Source organism: Littorina saxatilis, linkage group LG6 (genome assembly GCF_037325665.1).
Source record: "Littorina saxatilis isolate snail1 linkage group LG6, US_GU_Lsax_2.0, whole genome shotgun sequence".
Taxonomy (NCBI): Eukaryota; Metazoa; Mollusca; class Gastropoda; order Littorinimorpha; family Littorinidae; genus Littorina; species Littorina saxatilis.
Genome location: NC_090250.1, coordinates 47,942,704 through 47,964,857, shown reverse-complemented (window position 1 = coordinate 47,964,857; position 22,154 = coordinate 47,942,704). Strand labels below are relative to the sequence as shown.

At 46.1% G+C, this 22,154-nt stretch overlaps 2 protein-coding genes across 5 annotated transcripts in view; one reads left to right on the top strand and one right to left on the bottom strand.

Moving 5' to 3' along the window:
• The first annotated feature begins 767 nt into the window (after positions 1–767).
• Positions 768–9,327, top strand: LOC138969391 (aminoacyl tRNA synthase complex-interacting multifunctional protein 1-like). Of its 4 annotated transcripts, none has more exons than XM_070342180.1 (7): positions 768–835; positions 3,998–4,104; positions 5,036–5,149; positions 6,065–6,277; positions 6,904–7,103; positions 8,390–8,555; positions 9,109–9,327. In XM_070342180.1, exons 1-7 carry the CDS (start codon positions 783–785, stop codon positions 9,273–9,275), a joined length of 1,020 nt encoding a protein of 339 aa, XP_070198281.1. In that variant the 5' UTR covers positions 768–782; the 3' UTR covers positions 9,276–9,327. The 4 variants fall into 4 exon arrangements, with proteins under 4 accessions (XP_070198281.1, XP_070198284.1, XP_070198282.1 ...); XM_070342181.1 differs by lacking the exon at positions 768–835 and adding an exon at positions 1,390–1,415; XM_070342182.1 differs by lacking the exon at positions 768–835 and adding an exon at positions 1,615–1,637.
• Positions 9,328–9,576: 249 nt separating this feature from the next.
• LOC138969390 (ran GTPase-activating protein 1-like) overlaps positions 9,577–22,154 on the bottom strand; it is a 37,107-nt gene continuing 24,529 nt past the window's right edge. Inside the window, exons 14-17 of the mRNA XM_070342179.1 lie at positions 20,094–20,154; positions 18,661–18,749; positions 17,229–17,353; positions 9,577–10,488 (exon numbers count right to left, since the gene is read on the bottom strand). Coding sequence (XP_070198280.1) covers positions 10,419–10,488; positions 17,229–17,353; positions 18,661–18,749; positions 20,094–20,154 — 345 coding nt within the window. The 3' untranslated portion in view covers positions 9,577–10,418. The remainder of the gene's footprint in view (positions 10,489–17,228; positions 17,354–18,660; positions 18,750–20,093; positions 20,155–22,154) is intronic.

The following is a 22,154-nucleotide window of genomic DNA, read 5'->3' as shown; positions in this document are numbered from 1 at the left end:
CCTAGCAGTACTTATAATGCAGTAAATTGCACAAAATTGTAGATCTGTTTTCTACAAATTGCACAGATATTTGTTAGAAACATACATGTATCAGCTCTGTCTGTCTCTGTCTCTGTCTTGCGCTCGGAAGCGAGAGGTTGCGAGTTCGACCCTGGGTCAGGGCGTTAGCAATTTTCTCCCCCCTTTCCTAACCTAGGTGGTGGGTTCAAGCAGAGACTATAGGTTCAAGTGCTAGTCTTTCGGATGAGACGAAAAACCGAGGTCCCTTCGTGTACACTACATTGGGGTGTGCACGTTAAAGATCCCACGATTGACAATGGGGGTCTTTCCTGGCAAAATTGTATAGGCATAGATAAAAAAAAATGTCCACCAAAATACCCGTGTGACTTGGAATAATAGGCCGTGAAAAGTAGGATATGCGCCGAAATCAGGCTGCGATCTGCTGGTCCGGATGTGAATGCGTGATGTATTGTGTAAAAAATTACATCTCACACGGCATAAATAGATCCCTGCGCCTTGAGTCCGAGTCTGGAGATACGCGCGCGATATAAGACTTCATAAATCAAATGTCTCTGGCATTAATGCCACAACTGACCTTCAAAAAATGTGATTTGACTTGATTTGATTTGATTTGATTTGATTTGATTTGATCTCTCTCTCTCTCTCTCTCTCTCTCTCTCTCTCTCTCTCTCTCTCTCTAACCCAGGTGTGCAACAAAAAGTTGAAGACCAAAAGGTCGAGGAGTCAAAACGTAGAGGGTGACAAAATGTCGATAGCGACAAATGGTCGACAACAAAAGGTCGAGGATTCAAAATGTCCAGTTCCCTTTCTCCACGTATGTACACCACCGTATGTGCGTGTGTTTGTTGTTGTTGTTGTTGTTGTTGTTGTTGTTGTTTTGTTGTTGTTTTCCTCTCGGAATAACTGGTAGGCCTACACAAGGCACAAAAACGAACGTATACTGACACCAACTATCAATCATAACTGGTTATTGATACAGCTAAACAATTCATAATGTTTCAATGATATACAATATTGTTTAAACCTAACAGTTCACATTTCCATTATTGTCATACAGATGCTTTCCCCGGTTGTGTCCTGGACGAAATGAATTGTACTGATACCTTTTTAAATTCTACTCAAGAGCGACAACTTGAGAAGCATTGCAGTGTTGAATAAGAACAAATAGAAACACACACACACACACACACACACACACACACACACACACACACACACACACACACACACACACACACAAGAAAATGTGGAAGACTCTCATCTAGTAGCTATTGTAGTGCTAGCTAGGGCCCAAGTTCTCCGTGTTCCAACTTGGGATTTCCGAAAATGGTATATTCTTAAAACTCTATTTTCTTCTAAGCTTACCGGTTAGCTTTATTCTCAATGGCGATAAGGTGAGTCAGGGCTGTAGTGTTACAAATTCGTAACCGACACACATCTGTTCAGGTCCAGTGAACTGAACTGAAGTGAGTCAAGTCACGATTGCCTATCTGGTTGTTATTGTTGCAAGATCTCGTTTTACCGGTGTGCCAAATTGGAACAGGTTGTCTGTCGTCGGAATCAACTTTATCAAGTGCCGTGTGTTGGTTTTGGTTTGTTTCGCAGACTTGCATCAGGTACGTTGGTGTCACGCCTGCAGTGGAGTCTGCAGTGTCACACGGTGTCAGTTCTCTGGCTTATTGTGTTTCAGCAGCTCCCTCAATCACTTACACCGCCTCTGTATTGAAATTTATCGCGAAGTCGCGAAGGTAATTTGAAACTGAAAGCAAACAGAAACATAATTGTTAAAATATCAAAAGTAAGCATGTGTTCTTCTTCTTCTTCTTCTTCGTTCATGGGCTTAGACTCCCACGTACACTCGTGTTTTTGCACGAGTGGAATTTTACGTGTATGACCGTTTTTACCCCGCCATTTAGGCAGCCATAGGCCGTTTTCAGAGGAAGCATGCTGGATATTTTCGTGTTTCTATAACCCACCGAACTCTGACATGGATTACAGGATCTTTTCCGTGCGCACTTGGTCTTGTGCTTGCGTGTACACACCACTAACAGGTCTGCACATAAGTTGACCTGGGAGATCGGAAAAATCTCCACACTTAACCCACCAGGCGGCCGGGATTCGAACCCTCGACCTTCCGATTAAGAGGCCGACGTCTTACCACCCCGCCACAGCGCCCGTCGTAAGCATGTGTTCATTCTGTAAGACCAAGAGAATATAATCCGCATGGAAAGCACTATCCAAAAAGAAAAGTTTTTTTAACTGGTTGTCTCCTTATCTGACTTTTTTACTCTTATTTTATTTTATTTTATGTTTTTTTAAATTTGAAACCCTTTGCTGACATTGGCGCTGTAACTCAGCTCTAATGGGCCCTTAACATCAACAAAAGGTTGCAGATAGCTCAAAAGTACATTAACAGTAAGGCCTATAAAATGAGTAATGACACAGCCTTGGTTCGTGATAGTTATGCCACACAATCAATCAATGAGTCTTATATCGCGCATATTCCGTGGGTACAGTTCTAGGCGCTCTGCAGTGATGCCGTGTGAGATGAAATTTTATACGGCCAGTAGATTGCAGCCATTTCGGCGCATATTTACCTTTCACGGCCTATTATTCCAAGTCACACGGGTATAGGTAGACAATTATTAACTGTGCCTAAGCAATTTTGCCAGGAAAGACCCTTTTGTCAATCTTTATTAAGGAGATTTCTATAGCGCATAACTAAAAGCACAATCGTGGGATCTTTAACGTGCACACCCAATGTAGTGTACACGGGGGGAGGTTCGGACACCGAAGAGAGTCTGCACACAAAGTTGACTCTGTGAAATAAATTTCCGCCGAACCTGGGATCGAACTCACGCTGACAGCGGCCAACTGAATACAAATCCAGCGCGCTACCAACTGAGCTATATCCCCGCCCCACAACTTTATGAACCTAAATGTCTTGGGCCAATTTAATCCTGGCAGGAAAACCATACATGAAACAGCAATCAATCGAGACTCCAGAGTTAGACTAAGGCAGTACATGTTAGTAATGAACTGCACCCAACTATTGAGCTATACACTGTCATTGATCCAGTTTTCATGATTAAAGAGTATTTTTTACTGAGCCCTGGCATTATTACCTCATTTCTCTGGAGTAAGACAGTAGGCATTAGATTAATGAACTACACCGAGCTATGCACTGTTAACTTTGATTTACAATTTTTAAAAACCCAAGAATTGTAGGTTTTTGGAACGTTTAATTATTAACAAAACGTTACATGTACAGTACGTCACCCACTGGTCTTTGAAGCAGACAGACAGACACTGAGACAGACACTTATGATACAAATAGTGAACTTAGGCACACACACACACACAAAAATAGGTGTGGTTATGGTAACATAGCCAAAAAAAATAGGGTAGGAAGGTAGGCAATCACTTTTTTTTAAAACTTTTTTTTTCTAATGTGTACAAATTAAACCTACTTGACAGGGAAATAAGTGTGCGACTCAGGCGCTTTCGCTTTCATTGCGTTTTCTGCACTCGTTTTTTTTGTGTTTTTTTGACAAATGTAATAAAAAAGTTATAGGGTCGGCCCCTAAAATAGGGTAGGTCGGGTTACCGTAATCGCACCTATTTTTTTTTCAGGCCTTATCTCAAACTCGTCACAGAAACTGGCTTGCAAGCTGCCGGCGAGGTAATGTTCAATGACAAAATGAATGACGTAGAAATGAAATGACGTCATAGTCGAAAGCTTGTTCCATAGGTGAATAGAACACAGCCAGAGAGAGGGAGGCATCTTGCCTAACTTTGATTTAGTTATCATGTTTACAGAGCGTTTTTCACTGGGCCCTGGCATACATATTTCTTAACTCATTTCTGCATCCGTTTTTGTGTGATTGTGCCAAGTGGGATCTGTGGGTACTAAGTGTAACAAATGTGAAACATTGCTCACAACCTTCACCTTATCCCACCCCCACTTCTGTGACAGGATGGCTTCGGCGACAGTGTTGAAGGGCCTGAAATTGCGGGCAGACCAGGCAGACGGCATCATTGCACAGCTCAAACATCAGATTGCTGCGCTGCAGACTGCAACGGGTAAGACACTAACATTAATATATGCAGGGGCTCACATCCATGAGAGGTGGCATAGGACAAATGTCCTGGACAATGCAAAAGTGATAGGACATTTTGTCCTGAACAAAAATAAATCAATAGGACTTTTTTTTTCCCCGCAGCATTTGGAAAAATATCCGTGTATGTCCGACGTGGATGTGAGCCCCTGTTTATGATATATGGAGTCATGTGGTATTCAGTGTTAGTGTTACAGTGGTTACCCTCCATAAGATGCAGCAACGCCCATCTCTGCCAGACCGCAACACGGTGGCCTAGTGGTAAGGCGTCCGCCCAGTGAGTGGGAGGTCGTGGGTTCGAACCCCGGCCGGGTCATACCTAAGACTTTAAAATTGGCAATCTAGTGGCTGCTCCGCCTGGCATCTGGCATTATGGGGTTAGTGCTAGGTCTGGTTGGTCCGGTGTCAGAATAATGTGACTGGGTGAGACATGAAGCCTGTGCTGCGACTTCTGTCTTGTGTGTGGCGCACGTTAAATGTCAAAGCAGCACCGCCCTGATATCACCCTTCGACTTCGTGGTGGTCTGGGCGTTAAACAAACAAACAAATTATCTCTGCCAGGGTAGCTGGGGCAGCACATAATCTCAGTAATACAGTCGCACCTCTCTATAAAGCCCACCCAAGGGACCGACCAAAAGTGACTGTCCAAGACAGGTGGTCGCTATGGAAAGGTGATTTATAATTATATAGCCAAAATATTGTCAGGGATCCTATATCTGGGTGCTTCAAATGGGCAGGTGGTCACACAATCAATCAATGAGGCTTATTAAGGTAGGTTCGACTGTGCTGTGCATATAACATTAAAAGAATGATGATAAATCGGTAGAAAATGCTGAGAAAAGCAAACAGTAAAGCTGAAAGGAATAAAATTATTTGTGACCGATGGATTGTTGCAGCGTTGAGTGCAGGCAAAGGAGAAGAGGAGCAACTGAGGGAAAAGAACAACGCGCTGCAGGATGAGATAGAGACGGTCAAGATCAGTCTCAAGGTGGCTGAGATCAGGAATGGAGGTAAGTCTCAAGTCAGGCTGTCCATCTAACTACAGTTACATGGACCTTTGTGATGTTCAGTTTGTTACTTCATATGGTGTCATAGACTATGATGCATGCCCCTTTATTCTAAACACTTTACTCTCTGCAAAAGGATCAACGTTTAGCTATGAGTATGAATTTGTGTTTTTTCTTTTTTCATTCTTTCTGTTATTTTGAGAAGTGAAGATATTAGGCATGCAACACAGAACATTGTAAAGTTCAAAGATCATGAGCAACAAAGATGTTATACCTGAACCACGGTGTGGGAGACGTTCCATGCGTAAAAAGCTCTGAGGCGGAAGTGTTCCAGCTCTGATGCGCCACTTTTTTGCAGTCGGCTCAGATCGATCGCAACTGTAGGTGTCTAAGGCAGAGTTCCATTTTACTTTTTGGTTTGTAACGTACACACATGCATTGGGTATTACCAAATGTAGGCAACTTGATGCTACAATGACTAGATATCGCAATAATTGATAATTTATGTCAAAAAGTGGAGATTTTTGTGCATTTTCGTGGTTATGCTCGATACAGACTAACACAGACCATCAAAACCTTAATGGGAAGCTGAAGGAATGCAAAAGCAATGTTTTGGCGTCAACAAAAATTTCAGATTGCTCCTAGATTTTTCTCAAAATTAATTAACTCGTTTAATCGATGTGCCAGCTCTGAGCAATAGTGAAATGGGCGGAGCTTAGGTTTGTTCCAGCTCTGACGCGATTCGCAAAACGGACAAAATAAGGCCCGTATAAGTGGCGCATCAGAGCTGGCACACTTCCGCCTCAGAGCTTTTTACGCATGGAACGTCTCCCACACCGTGTGAACTGATGAAGAATAGTCAAGGGGAAAAGTATGGAGAACAGCAATGATTTTCTGTTACTTTCGCTTGACTTTCAGTGAAGCAGATCGGTGTTCCTCAGAGAAGAGGAATAACCACCAGTGCCGGTCAGCGGGGAGCGGGCGGGGACAAGGCAGCCCAAGCTCCACCCCCTCAAGCAGCCAAAGCCACTGACCAACCCCAGGCCAAGAAAGCCAAAACAGAGGCGGGGCAAGCCAAGGATGCAGGGCAAGCCAAGCAGGACAAAGAAAAGCCTGCAAAAGACAACAAAAGTACATCACTATTAGTATTACTGTTACTGATCGAAGGAATACAGTGCCTTGTGAAAACTGAACTACAGGGGTGGAACGATGAATTGTTGTGAAGCAGTAAAAGATGAGATTTTGGTAGCTTGGTGTTATAAACAATGTGATCCAGTAACATTTGCTCTGAAACCGTGAAGTTGCGGAAGCCCTCTTGTCAGTGAAAGCCTCATTACACCGAGAAAAGAAAGGAACACAAAGTCTAGTGAAGGGTCACACTGTCTTCATAGGGAATGTTTTAGCATAAGGATGAGGTCAAAGGGTAGCTCAGCACTAGAATAACATTTAAAGGTTAATCTTAAACGGCTGAATCAGGGTACATAAGACGCTTGTATTTCCGCATTAGTGGATTTTCAAACAGTTCTTGCAACGGGTACAAATCTCACTAACTGGTTATCAAACAATTTTCCACAGGCCTTATCATGCTAGTGTCTTTGCTATCAGGCAACTGTGTCTTGAGATTCTCCACTACACCTGAAATGCTTCCTTAACATCTGAGTACGTAACCGTTGGTCTTTCTGGTGTTGAATTGAAAGAGGACCCACAGTACATGCGTCTGCAGGGACCAAAGGTGCATGTGGCTGTCATGGTTTCAGGTAAAGGCAAGAAGGCAGAAGCAGGGGCCGGTGAAGCTGAGAAGATGGACGTATCGCGACTGGACTTTCGTGTGGGCAAGATTGTGGCTGTGGAGAAGCACCCTGACGCCGACACTCTGTATGTGGAGACGGTTGACCTGGGGGAGGAGAAACCGCGCACCATCGTGTCTGGTCTTGTCAACCACATCCCCATCGAACAGGTGAATTATCATTGTTGTTGCCAGCTTCACTTGCATAATAGCTTTTTCAAATGTACACTCTCCTTTCATGCGTACTTGTGTTGTTATACCGTCGAGTCTTGAATGTTACCAGGAGAAGGAAGCTTTTTATGGAAGCAAACATGTCAGGTATTTGTTACAACCACACTTTGACCTAACGGCCAGCGGATTGTGCAACAGCCTCGCAGTGTTTATGAGTAACCAACAGGCCAGCCAGATGTGTTACAGTGGTGTGTTACTTGTTAAAGGTCAAGTTATTGTCTGATAGTGTAACACTAAGACAAGCAAGATGTGTGAAAATGATGCATATATTGTTACAAATAAATGATCGTCTGGCATTGTTCATGTGTAACCTGAATGTCAGCAAGGCATGTTACAATAGTGTGTTACGTGTTGCAGATGCAAGATCACGTGGCAGTGTTCATGTGTAACCTGAATGTCAGCAAGGCATGTTACAATAGTGTGTTACGTGTTGCAGATGCAAGATCACGTGGCAGTGTTCATGTGTAACCTGAATGTCAGCAAGGCATGTTACAATAGTGTGTTACGTGTTGCAGATGCAAGATCACGTGGCAGTGTTCATGTGTAACCTGAATGTCAGCAAGGCATGTTACAATAGTGTGTTACGTGTTGCAGATGCAAGATCACGTGGCAGTGTTCATGTGTAACCTGAATGTCAGCAAGGCATGTTACAATAGTGTGTTACGTGTTGCAGATGCAAGATCACGTGGCAGCGTTCATGTGTAACCTGAATGTCAGCAAGGCATGTTACAATAGTGTGTTACGTGTTGCAGATGCAAGATCACGTGGCAGTGTTCATGTGTAACCTGAATGTCAGCAAGGCATGTTACAATAGTGTGTTACGTGTTGCAGATGCAAGATCACGTGGCAGTGTTCATGTGTAACCTGAATGTCAGCAAGGCATGTTACAATAGTGTGTTACGTGTTGCAGATGCAAGATCACGTGGCAGCGTTCATGTGTAACCTGAATGTCAGCAAGGCATGTTACAATAGTGTGTTACGTGTTGCAGATGCAAGATCGCGTGGCAGCGTTCATGTGTAACCTGAATGTCAGCAAGGCATGTTACAATAGTGTGTTACGTGTTGCAGATGCAAGATCACGTGGCAGTGTTCATGTGTAACCTGAATGTCAGCAAGGCATGTTACAATAGTGTGTTACGTGTTGCAGATGCAAGATCGCGTGGCAGCGTTCATGTGTAACCTGAATGTCAGCAAGGCATGTTACAGTGGCGTGTTACATGTTACAGATGCAAGATCGCGTGGCAGTGTTCATGTGTAACCTGAAGGCCAGCAAGATGCGTGGCGTGTCGTCGGAGGGGATGATCATGTGCGCCAAAGACGGCAAGATTGAGATTCTGGAACCGCCGCCTGGCGTCATCCCTGGCGATCGTGTCACCTTTGATGGATACCCAGGTACATTGCCCTATACAAATGTGTGCGGTTCTTACAACCCTACTGTGGCTTTTATGGTTGTGTGAAGATGCACATGTGCAGGATTGTACCATAAGTACCAGGCATGGGAATTCCAAAATAGAAAAAACTCTGAAAATAGGCGGCCCCTGGACCTCGGCCTAGGCACAGAGGCCGGAAGGAAAACGAATGTTAGCATTTTAGACCAATATTTTGATGGTTCTCGTGCAAGCAAATAATGGATAGAGAGACAATAGTATACATATAATTTAATTTACTTTTTTTTGCCGCAGACAATTTTTTATTTTCGCTGAAACGTAATTTCCTTTTCCCGGAAATCCGCGGACAATTCCCATGCCTGAAGTATGGCATATTGGAAGACGTGAATTTAGAATGGTTGATTTGGTTAGCCCTAAATGACAAATCAATGAAAAATAGGAGTTGCTGAGAGTTATGCTTTCGTAGGCTGACAGTTGTATACAAAGATGGAGCGATTGCCAAGCTAAATTCCTTGTGTTGTAGAACACAGGTCTGACTAAAACCTTGTTATTTCCAGGCACCCCTGACAAGCAGCTGAACCCCAAGAAGAAGGTGTGGGAGACGCTGAAGCCAGACATTCGCACCAACAAGGAGCGTGTGGCGACGTTCAAGGGCGTGCCCTTCAAAGTAGAGGGCAAGGGCATCGTCAAGGCACCCACATTGGCTGACGCCGAGATTTCTTGATGAAAAAAATGTTGGCTTCATTGTGATCATTCAATAAATTACTCAGCGTGAATTCTGTGTGTTGGATCCGATTTGTTTTCCAAAAGTTCCATTCTGTATGGATAGGTGTGTGTACCGCTTTGCCCAGCGTGTGAACCGCTTTGCCCAGCTTATTTGCTAAAATGCTCTCTCCAAGATTTATAAAAATGTGGACAAAATAAGTTACACGTTTGCATACAACAAAATTCAATATCTCCTTTAAAAGTAGAATAACAAATTACAAACTTAGGTGGCGTCCAAATCATGAATGTACTGACACATCTTCATCTTCAAACAAATTTATTTCCTGAAGTGATTTGTCAAATAGACATAAAACTAGCTGACAATCATCATTCAGAAATGGCAACCGCCTGTGCATGGTACTATAAATCTGAACATTTAAAATTATTTCAGAGACCTTCAGCTGCTTCTTTACAATCAAAACACTCAAGCTCTACAATACGCACTTTCATATTAGAAAACATACATTCATTCATCAGCAACACCAGTCATAACTGTCTTACTATTAAACAGTACAAAAAGCCTCACTTCCAGCAGTGGTAGTTGGCAGGGTTAAACGTACCTAGTATATTCTGACACTAAAGGAACACAATAAATCTGGAGATACAAACCTAAATTTGTGGATATGATGTGAACATTCTGACCTTGACCACTGCAAGACATTCATGGGGAAGGAAAAAGTGTGAAATACGACACATATGATACCTGACATCCATGATTCATTTGAAACGGCTGTATAAATGACTGTTCACTGCCGTGTCAAAGAAGTGTCAGTTGAGTTGTGAAGTCACACATTTGATGCCTTTTTGGTTCCCCTGTGTCACATGGAAACACCTTGACCTTGGTAAATGCACAGCACTTGTGTTCATTCAACACCAACAGTGTAATACAATGTCTTCAAGCTAGTTTTTATTTTGGTAAACTTGATAACCTGACCTACATCAAAGTACAAACGAGGAGAATAAACACCATCTTCACACACCACCGGTTCCATTTAACATTTCTTTTACTTCTTGCACACAGTGACACAAATAAAAATGTAGTTTCTACATGGAAAAGAGTTCGACACTGTCTGAATGGACATATAAGTTATTGCACAAGTTGCTAAAAGGCGTAGAGTGTCTGCAGAATCTTGTGTCGTGCTGTGGACGCCTTCTCCAGCTGGGGGTGAGGTCTGTAACGCACAACATTAACATGCAACAGTCATTAGCCAGACAAGAAAACCTTGTGTCTATAATCATGATTTCCTCAAGATGGAAAATTATCGTCTGGCATCGCATCACTCTAGCAGCTGTGGTTTTGTTTCACAATTACGCTGTGTCCAAACTGCTGACATCCATCATAATCCAAAATTTTAATAATAAATTTTCATTTAATTAATATACTTACCCAACTCACATATAGCAATTAACTCTAGTTCAGTGCTGGTAACGCTGTACGCGTTCCCCTTGGTAACAAGGGAGACCACCCTAAAAAAGAGTGATCCATCCCATAATATCAGACCGATGTCCGGTCCAACATCCGTATGCGTGCGCATACGCCGCCATTTGTATCATTCGAACGAAGCCCAACTCACTACTTTTTTAGAACCCAATACCACCACAGCGGGGAGGCGGGAGGGTTTAAACGATGTGAGTTGGGTAAGTATATTAATTAAATGAAAATTTATTATTAAAATTTTGGATTAAATTACATATTATTACCCAACTCACATATAGCAGATTGCTACTATAGGTGGTGGGTACTTACCAAAAACTAGGCATGCAGGACTTGTCCCGCCGCTACCATGGCAGGCAGCGCGGAGCTCCCATCCTGTCTTACAGAAGCGACGTCTCTGAGGTAATAATTGACGAAGATGTCCTCAGAGCGCCAGTACGCAGCTTCCAGTACCTCGGCTAGCTTGCCGGACCGAAGAACTGCCACTGAGGATGCCCAGGCTCTCGCCTCATGGGTTCTAGCCGCGGTGAGAGGCAACACTGCCCTAATATCACCCGACTGCACTTGCCACCAGGCATATGCTCGTTTGATCAGAGTGGAGATCCATTTGGCCAGAGTCACCTTAGCTATATCCTTACACCTAGCCGTGTTTAAAGATATGAAAAGAAGCTTTTGACCTTCTGACCTAACAGGCCGAGTTCGAGACAGGTAACATCGGAGAGCTCTCACAGGACAATTTGCAATATCGGGATCTCCAGGAGCCAAAATTTTGCTCAAGGGTGGGATGCGCAAGATTGGAGAAAGCTGGCCAGGTTTCTGGTTTTTCGCGAGAAAGCCGGGAACAAATTTGAGAGAAATGGAACCATCCTTCTCGAACGCAATATCCTTGTCTAAACCCGACAAAGAGTGCACCTCACTACCTCTCCTCGAAGTAGAGAGAAGCGTTAAAAACACAGTCTTACGCGTCAAATCGGCCAAACTGGCTGACAAAAGAGGCTCGAACTCATCCGAGGCTAAGAAACGTAAGACCAGGAACAAATCCCATGCAGGGAGAAGCGATTTTGAACGAGCTGCTAAAAGGGCAGCCCCCTTAATAACACTAGCGATAACCCCTCCGAGCGAAATTTTGTGGCCTAATTGCGCGAGGGTCGAAGAGATCGCCGACCTCCGGACCCTAATAGAAGAGGGAGAAGCCCCCTGATCAGCCAACCAAGACAGATGGTTGGCTACATGAATAGACCTAGGTGAAAGAGGTTTAACCCCGTTAAGCGCGCACCACCTAGACCAAGAGGCCCAGTGCGACGAGTAAACCGAAGACGTCGATTTTCTATGTGCATGTCCAACGTATCTCAGAGTAGGGGAAGAGGCCCCTGCCCTACGCAAAGCGCTTCGGACAGAATCCACGCGTGAAGGGCCAGGATCTGTGGGTTCTCGTGCTGAACGCCTGACCGAGGCTGCACGAGATCTCCTCTTTTCAGGGCGAGAGGGATCGGGGGCCGAACTGCTAGACGCAGTAGGTCGGGAAACCAGTGCTGGCTTGGCCACAGAGGAGCGACCAGAACCAGCGCTGGTTTCTCTAAGTCCACTTTCCTGAGGACTTTGCCTAAGAGGCAGAACGGAGGGAAAGCATACGCCGGAAGATCTGACCAATCCACTTCCAGAGCATTCACCTTCCAGGCCAGAGGATCCGGGAAGGGGGAGACAAAGAGAGGAAGTCTCCCCGAAAACCTCGTCGCAAAGAGATCTATCTTGGGCTTGTCGATCTGCGACCAAAGCCGCTGCAAAGACTGGTGTGTGAGAGTCCACTCTGAATGAACAATCCTGTCCCCTCTGCTCAAAGTGTCTGCAAGGACGTTCAGACTGCCCTTCAAGTACACTGCTGACAACAGAATGTGCTGGGCGTGACACCACTTGAGAATGCGACATGCAATGTCGGAAAGACTGTGAGACCGAGTCCCCCCCTGCTTGTTCACATACGACGCCACAGACATGTTGTCGGTGTGAAGACGTACATGACTGCCCTCCAGAAAAGGCTTGAACGCTAGAAGCGCCAGGGAAACGGCCTCCAACTCCAGTACATTGATATGTAGGGAGGCCTGAGAGCAATCCCAAAGTCCCGAAACCATGTGCTCGTCCAGATGAGCACCCCACCCCGTCAGAGATGCGTCCGTAAACAACTCTCTCTCCGGCGGTGGACGAACAATGGGAACACCCCGGAACAAATCCGGAAGAAGCCAAACACCTGTGGTCTGCTGAAACCAAGTCCCCAGAGCGATCGGAACACTCCAGTCCTGGGATGTCTGATCCCACCTTGACTGCAGGGAGGCCTGAAAAGGCCTCTTGTGAACCCTGCCCAACGGAATGAGGGAAGCCATGGATTCCATCTGACCCAGAACCGAAGTCAGAACCCTTGCACTGGCGTGATTCTCTCCGTAGAGAGACCGAATCAGACCCTGAAGCTTGTCGATCCGCCTTTGAGACGGACGGACAGACCACCGAAGTGTGTCGAATTCCATGCCCAGGTAAGTAAACGTCTGGGATGGTTCCAACTCGGATTTTGTCAGGTTGACAGAGAAACCCAGCTGTGCCGCCCGGCTCAGCACCCTGTGCGTATGAGCCTCGCAAAGCCCCCTGTTCTGGTGAAGGATTAACCAATCGTCCAGGTATGCTCTGAGACGGATGCCTTCCTGTCTCACAAGAGCGCAAAGCTGCCTGACCACAATCGTGAAAATCCACGGGGCTAAAGACAGGCCGAACGGCAGAGCCCTGAACTGGTAAGCTTTGCCGCCCCAAGGGAAGCGAAGCCACTTCCTGTCCGCGACATGTATGAGGACGTGAAAGTAAGCGTCTGTAAGATCGATCGACGTTGCCCAATCTCCCGGCCGTAAGGCCTCCCGAACCGAAGTTGGAGTTTCCATGGTAAACTTGATTACTCTCAGAAACTTGTTCAAAGGAGAAAGATCTAACACCGGCCTCCACGCCCCCGAGGCTTTCGGCACTACGAAAAGTCTGCCTTAAAACCCCGGGGACCGCGCGTCCAAGACCTCCTCTATAGCTCCCTTGAGCAGCAGAGCCGAGACCTCCTCCTGGACCGCGTTCCGTGCCACCAAATCCTTTGGCGCCCTGCAGGGCGGGATTATCCTGACCAGGGGAGCCTTCTGCCCTGACCAGAGAAGCCGGAACCCCGAACACACTATCCCCGTGACCCACTTGCTGGCCACCAGTTGCAGCCAGGAAGAAAGGGCCCTGGACGGGCCGCCCGCTACAACTAGCGCGGGGGCCACCGGGATGTGTTGTTCGGGGAAGTTTCATTGGGGGTGAGGCTTACGCCCCGACCCCCTGGAACCCCCGAAAGACTGACCCCTCTTAGGGTAAGGAGCTCCACGCCCCCTACCCCTGGAGGAGAATGACTGCTTCTGGGCCTTCCCACCACCTGACGAAGACGTCTGAGGCTTAGCAGAAGAAAACGCCTGAGTCTGAGACTTGCCCTGAGGCTTCTGGAAGCCCTGTGAAGCCAGACGCGCGATCGCTACATCCCGCGCGTCCTGCGTCTCTTTCTGGAGTGCATCGAAAGACGCCTGCCCTAAGAGAGACCCCTCAGCAAAAGGGGAGACCTTCAGCCTCTCCACAGTCGCGGTGTCCCGAAATCTGGACCCCGTCAAGAAGGCTGACCTCCTTGAAAGAACTGTGTGCGTATACAGCCGGGCAGACAAAGCAACCTGTTCTCTAGTCACCTTGCCCAGAGTAGCCAGCAGTGTCGAAACATCTGTCGGCGACGCATCAAACCGAACTTCAAAAGGATCAAGAGAAGTGGCAATCGATCTGGACAAAGATCTTTGCAGAGACTCCGACAAGGACGTGAGCTCAAGCAAAGACCTTCCAACTTCCTCCAAGGCTGAGAGAGAACCGTCAGTACATGGGACAACTCTATCCCTATTGTACCCATCTTCTCTCAAAGCAGCAAGTTCCGGCGTCACCGGAAGTGCCCCTGACGGCAGAGCAAAAGTGTCAATCAGACTCACAGGATAAGGGTTGAGCTTGAACTTCGGAACACCGGAAGCTGCTCGGGCCCCAGGTTGAGCCAGCCAAGAGACAACGTCTTCCGGAGCATCGCCGTGCTGAACCAACAACGGCACCGCCGGTTTGCGTTTACCACACAAGACGTTCGCCATTTCATAGGCAATAGTTGACGATTCCCGGAAGCGGAAGCGAGGCCGTTGCTCCTGTGCACTCCGGAAATCGTCAAAAGCAGACCGAGGTGGGTGAAGCTGAGCCTTGTCCTTCACCACCCCTTCCGGAAAATATCTGAACGCCGTTTCCGCCGCCAGCGCCACTGCGGCTGACAGCTTCACGGGCAAATTCAGTTGGGAATCCTCTACCACTGAGGCATCCCCGTCTTCCGCCCTACCCTCCGACTCGAGATCAAGCTCGGAGCCAGGAGGCAGAACATCAGACTGTTTATCGTCGGCAGTACCGACCACTTCCTGCCCCCCGGGCGGAAGAGGACTAAAACGGTCCCCGATATTCTCATAAAGAGACGTACGGAGGCGCTCGTCCTTTCGCTGCTCATAAGAACTCTCACGGCCTCCAACGCACGAGAGAGCCCCCTGAGCTCGCACACCGGCAAGCGGTGTAGACATACCTTGTACTGGTGTCACATTCAGAAGAGACACCAACTTGGTACCCCCATCCTGCGAAGCATGGACATCCGCCCGAGTCACAGACGCCGAAGGCTTAGCGGAAGTCGAAGCCGGAACTGCAGGAGACTGCCGTACCTGTGCTAAGGAGAGAACATCAGAAACACCAGACGGAAGCGCTCGTAATTCCTCCCTAGTGGAAGATAATTCCGACGCAAGTGTCGAAACTTGAGCGCTCAAAGTCAACAATAAAGACGCAACTTCAGTTGGCGCTAACCCAGGGCAGCCATCTGAAGTTGAAGCAGAAGCAGAAGCAGAAGAAGAAGAAGCTTTGCCCGAAACACCACTCTTGCCAGAACGTAAACAAGCCTGACCGGAAGTTAAACTGACGTCTGCTAACACGGGAGATTTAACAGAAGTTGAATCGGAAGAAACAGACGCGGATTTTCCTGCGCCCTTCTCTCTCCTCGAGCTTCGTTTAGGAGGCGAATCGTCAGGCACCTGCCTCGAACTCGGCTTCCTTTTCACGCTATCAACAAGCGCAGCCTCCGCCATAGCAAAATAACTCACGAAAAATTTCAAAGAAAAACAATTTCAGAAAAATTTCACAAGTACAAAACGAGCGACGAAAACGTCGCTAAAGTTATAACAAAACGGAAAGATCTCACCACACAGCTAGGTAAAGGTGAACAGATAGGCGACGACCAAGGGGAGATGCCAAAGCCAAGGACTAAGGCGAAAAACTGCAAACAGCAGGAGCGTACATCAGAAGCGTCCTTCCCAGTTGAACCGCTGAGAGAGAATGATACAAATGGCGGCGTATGCGCACGCATACGGATGTTGGACCGGACATCGGTCTGATATTATGGGATGGATCACTCTTTTTTAGGGTGGTCTCCCTTGTTACCAAGGGGAACGCGTACAGCGTTACCAGCACTGAACTAGAGTTAATTGCTATATGTGAGTTGGGTAATAATATGTAATTTAATCAAGAGAGACAGAATGCTAATGGCAAGATACAATTTAAACGGGAAGTACACGCTCTGATTAAACTAAGACCAAAGGGAGAGCTATGTGGAACAAGTCGTTTAACTTTAAGACAATAAAAAACAAAAACACTGAATGAACAGGCAACTTTCATGCTGAACAAAAGTCAAAGTTGCTTATTTATTCACCACATTTCTGCATAACTCAATTTATTTTGTTTATGTTTAAAACACTTATTTACCTTATCCTATTTTCATTTGTTACCAGTTTGTCACCCATGTGAACAGTCTACCCAGGCAGGGTTTTCTCTCGCTGAATTTCAGGGGGATTGGTTGATTCTTGGTTTTTAACGTCCCTTTACCCTCAGGAGCGGAGTGGCGCAGTGGTTAGAGCGCTTGCCTCTCATGCTGGAGGTCGTGGTTCGTCCCCCACTCGGGGACAAATACAAATACCCGATTTTTCCGAGCGCTCTCCAGTCCACCCAGCTGGAAATGGGTACCTGACCCTATTCAGGGCCGGGGAAGGCAAAGGCAGCGAGGGAGAGGAGATGGGCACCGCCCTCATAAAAAGCTGGCCCCCAGAAAAGTGGAGATCTCTAACATCTCTCTCCCCTACGACCAGATGGTTATGGGAATACCTTTACCTTTACCTTACCCTATTCTGCTATGCGGGACCGATTCAAGTTTGTTTCCTTTCTCAGTTTACAGGGTAGTCTCCGTCTTTGAAACTATTTACATTAAGGTCTATCACAGTCCAATAATTTCAGGGGGAATACCAAACATGCAGGTAAAGGTAAAACAATACGGAAGCTAAATAACAGCCAGAAGAGATGGCGCTACAGTGGGGTACCTACTTGCTGAGGAAGAAGCTGAGAGTGTCGCGTGCAGAGCGGGGGAAGTAGGCCTGCTGAACCACATGGTTCAGAATCAGCAGAGGTCCGCTGATGTTGCTGGGCGCTCGGTACTTTTTGTCTTCTCCCTGCAAATGTAAGGCTTCTTTTTAAGCCTACTGTCTATATGATACTTACCGAGACAGTACTATTCTTGCACATTATCTATTATAGGCCGAAAAAATTGGACAAAACGCTGAGTGGGTACAATTATCTCCCATAACCATGCGCCACCGTGGATCCCAAGCACTGTCCGAGTGCTTCCCCCTTACAGGATGTAGGTGGCGCGTCCTCTTTCGCAAAACACAACACATTTCAGTCATACTCATAACACGCCACACAGATATAATACACTGCACATTCTACACACAATGATGTCAAAAGAACATGTTGGATGATCTGTACTTTTTGTGCTGTCCCTGCACAACACAACACTTTCCTAAGATACTGCACAGTCATAATACACCACAGATATAATACACTGCACATTCTTAATACACACAATGATGTTAAAAGAACATGTTGCTGGGAGCACTTTTTGTCCGCCCCAAATACTAGTCATAATAATTCAGTACATATAATATGGCTGTTTTATGGTAACATGGTTGTTTTATCATCTGTACATTTTGTCCTGTCTTTGCAAAAAAACAGTCGTGATGAACAACACAAGGTTACATGAATATGACTGTCGCTTGGGACCGGCACGGTTGGCCTAGTGGTAAGGCGTCCGCCCCGTGATCGGGAGGTCGTGGGTTTGAACCCCGGCCGGGTCATGCCTAAGACTTTAAAATTGGCAATCTAGTGGCTGCTCCGCCTGGCGTCTGGCATTATGGGGTTAGTGCTAGGACTGGTTGGTCCGGTGTCAGAATAATGTGACTGGGTGAGACATGAAGCCTGTGCTGCGACTTCTGTCTTGTGTGTGGTGCACGTAATATGTCAAAGCAGCACCGCCCTGATATGGCCCTTCGTGGTCGGCTGGGCGTTAAGCAAACAAACAAACAAACAAACTGTCGCTTGGTAGTTTGTGCTTTTTGTCCTTGCACATCACAACAGTCACACTCATAACAATCCTTCACTCTCAGAAATCAACAGAACTTGCACAAGTCAAAAGTGTAATCTTTCCTTTTTGATGTCTACATTTTTCTGTTTGTATTTATCTCCAATGCTGTTGAATCATGTGTCAGTTGTTCGCTTTTCAATTCTGCAAATCCCTTAAACAATACATTTACGCCATAGAAATCCCACACAATCACAGAATGTTAACTGTATTGGTCATCCTGAAATAGGATTAAACTTATTGTGAAAGAAAACTGTAAATGTCTATTAAGTTATTGCCACATGTTTTCTTTAGACAGAGGCAACCCCTTAGAGCTGCGAGGAGACTTAGGATACATACCTTCAGCAAGCCGAGGAAGACAAGAAAAGCGTTGGGAACTTGTGAATCAGCCCCTTCTACTACTTGAAACACGTCCTGCAGTAGACCATCTGTCACACACAATGCTTGGTATTAGTCAACATCTCAAGTGCTGTCACAGACGTAACACCCACCCACACACACACATTTCCCCCTCTATATGTTGAAACACGTCCTGCAATAGGCAGTCTGTAGCAGTCACCACACCTCATGCCCTGTCACAGACGTAACACCCACCCACACACACACATATCCCCCTCTACATGTTGAGACATGTCCTGCAATAGGCAGTCTGTATCAGTCACCACACCTCATGCCCTGTCACAGACGTAACACCCACCCACACACACACATCCCCCTCAACATGTTGAGACATGTCCTGCAATAGGCAGTCTGTAGCAGTCACCACACCTCATGCCCTGTCACAGACGTAACACCCACCCACACACACACATATACCCCTCTACATGTTGAGACATGTCCTGCAATAGGCAGTCTGTAGCAGTCACCACACCTCATGCCCTGTCACAGACGTAACACCCACCCACACACACACATATCCCCCTCTACATGTTGAGACATGTCCTGCAATAGGCAGTCTGTATCAGTCACCACACCTCATGCCCTGTCACAGACGTAACACCCACCCACACACACACATATCCCCCTCTACATGTTGAGACATGTCCTGCAATAGGCAGTCTGTAGCAGTCACCACACCTCATGCCCTGTCACAGACGTAACACCCACCCACACACACACATATATCCCCCTCAACATGTTGAGACATGTCCTGCAATAGGCAGTCTGTATCAGTCACCACACCTCATGCCCTGTCACAGACGTAACACCCACCCACACACACACATATCCCCCTCTATATGTTGAAACACGTCCTGCAATAGGCAGTCTGTATCAGTCACCACACCTCATGCCCTGTCACAACCACAACTCTCTCTCTCTCTTATAAACATGTGCACACTCACAATACTCTTACAGTGTTATTATTGGGTATATTGATTAGCCAGTGTGTGATAGAGTGAGTGCATGTGTGGCTGTTCAATGTTGCAGTTCTGTAGTTCCCTCCCTTGTCCCCACCCACTGTATGAATGCAGGAAAACAGGAGAGTGTGGAAGAGCGAGTGCAGATGTGTGTGATGCAGCCTGTGGTTTTCTAGCATTTCCCCTCCCAGACAGAATGCAGGTAAACCGACAAGAGTGTTTAGCCTGTGAAAAAGGGAGTGCACATGTGACTGTTGTAGACTGATTTTCTAGATTTTTCATAATGCAGGTACACAGAAAAGTGTGAAGTGTGTGACAGACTAGGTGCAGGCAAGGCATGACAGTTACAGTCTGACATTTCCTGGTTTTCCCTAACGCCACACAAAATTGAGGCAAACAGAAGAGAACACTGACCGGCAATATCACAGGCACACTTCTGGCCCTTGTCGTCATTCTCGTCCACGACCAGTGATACCTGCACACAACACTAGGTCAACACAACAGGTACAAACTTTACACTATATAATGACATCCTGAGTATAAATGAAAACAACAAGCTTTTGGTTTAACCTTTGCCGGATGCCGCTTTTGACTACACACTCCCGACGATGCGGGTTTGTCTGAACCCATACATTTGAAAGAGGGTTTTTACCGTTTATTCCTCTAACGACGATGCGGGTTTGTCTGAACCCATACATTTGAAAGAGGGTTTTTACCGTTTATTTCTCTAACGACGGGGTGGGTTCAGGGAAACCCACAGCGCTACTTCAGTGGTTGCATCGAGTTTCTCCCTTCACCGACCTCTTGCAGGGGAGGGAGAGGGGGAGGGAGAGGGAAAGGGGGAGGGAGAGGGGGAGGGAGAGACTGAGAGAGACTGAGAGACTAAGAAAGAGAGAGAGAGAGAGAGAGAGAGAGAGAGAGAGAGAGAGAGAGAGAGAGAGAGAGACTAAGAAAGAGAGAGAGAGAGACTAAGAAAGAGAGAGAGAGAGACTAAGAAAGAGAGAGACTGAGAGAGACTAAGAAAGAGAGAGAGAGACTAAGAAAGAGAGAGAGAGTCTAAGAAAGAGTGAGAGACTAAGAAAGAGAGAGAGAGAGAGACTAAGAAAGAGAGAGAGGGAGACTAAGAAAGAGAGAGAGAGAGACTAAGAAAGAGAGAGAGACTAAGAAAGAGAGAGAGAGAGACTAAGAAAGAGAGAGAGAGATACTAAGAAAGAGAGAGAGAGAGAGACTAAGAAAGATAGAGAGAGAGAGACAAATAAAGAGAGAGAGAGAGACAAATAAAGAGAGAGAGAGAGACCAAGAAAGAGAGAGAGAGAGAGACTAAGAAAGAGAGAGAGAGACTAAGAAAGAGGGAGAGAGAGACTAAGAAAGAGAGAGAGAGAGAGAGACTAAGAAAGAGAGAGAGACTAAGAAAGAGAGAGAGAGAGAGACAAAGAAAGAGAGAGAGAGACTAAGAAAGAGAGAGAGAGAGACTAAGAAAGAGAGAGAGAGACTAAGAAAGAGAGAGAGAGAGAGACTAAGAAAGAGAGAGAGAGAGACTAAGAAAGAGAGAGAGAGAGAGAGAGAGACTAAGAAAGAGAGAGAGAGACTAAAAAAGAGAGAGAGAGACTAAGAAAGAGAGAGAGAGAGACTAAGAGAGAGAAAGACTAAGAGAGAGAGAGAGAGACTAAGAAAGAGAGAGAGAGACTAAGAGAGAGAGAGAGACTAAGAAAGAGAGAGAGAGACTAAGAAAGAGAGAGAGAGAGAGACTAAGAAAGAGAGAGAGAGAGACTAAGAAAGAGAGAGAGACTAAAAAAGAGAGAGAGACTAAGAAAGAGAGAGAGAGAGACTAAGAAAGAGAGAGAGAGAGACCAAGAAAGAGAGAGAGAGAGACTAAGAAAGAGAGAGAGACTAAGAAAGAGAGAGAGAGAGAGACTAAGAAAGAGAGAGAGACTAAGAAAGAGTTAGAGAGAGAGAGAGACTAAGAAAGAGAGAGAAAGAGAGACTAAGAAAGAGAGAGAGACTAAGAGAGAGAGAGAGACTAAGAAAGAGAGAGAGAGAGACTAAGAGAGAGAGAGAGAGAGAGAGAGACTAAGAAAGAGAGAGAGAGAGACTAAGAAAGAGAGAGAGAGACTAAGAAAGAGAGAGAGCGAGAGACTAAGAAAGAGAGAGAGAGACTAAGAGAGAGAGAGAGAGACTAAGAAAGAGAGAGAGAGAGACTAAGAAAGAGAGACAGAGAGAGAGACTAAGAGACAGAGACAGAGAGAGAGACTAAGAGAGAGAGACAGAGAGAGAGACTAAGAGAGAGAGACAGAGACAGAGACAGAGAGAGAGAGACAGAGAGAGAGACAGACAGAGAGAGAGACAGACAGAGACAGACAGTCAGATAGACAGACAGTCAGATAGACGGATAGACAGACAGACAGACAGACAGAGCAACTGACAACAGACATACAGACAGAGAGATACGGACAGACAAACAGAGAGACAGACAGT

Bases quoted from the DNA above. Each gene is read 5' to 3' on its own strand.
- LOC138969391 (XM_070342180.1), top strand. From the start codon at position 783: ATGGTCGACAACAAAAGGTCGAGGATTCAAAATGTCCAGTTCCCTTTC. The intron at 7,104-8,389 runs GTGAATTATCAT...TACATGTTACAG, and splicing joins ACCACATCCCCATCGAACAG to ATGCAAGATCGCGTGGCAGT. The intron at 8,556-9,108 runs GTACATTGCCCT...TGTTATTTCCAG, and splicing joins CACCTTTGATGGATACCCAG to GCACCCCTGACAAGCAGCTG.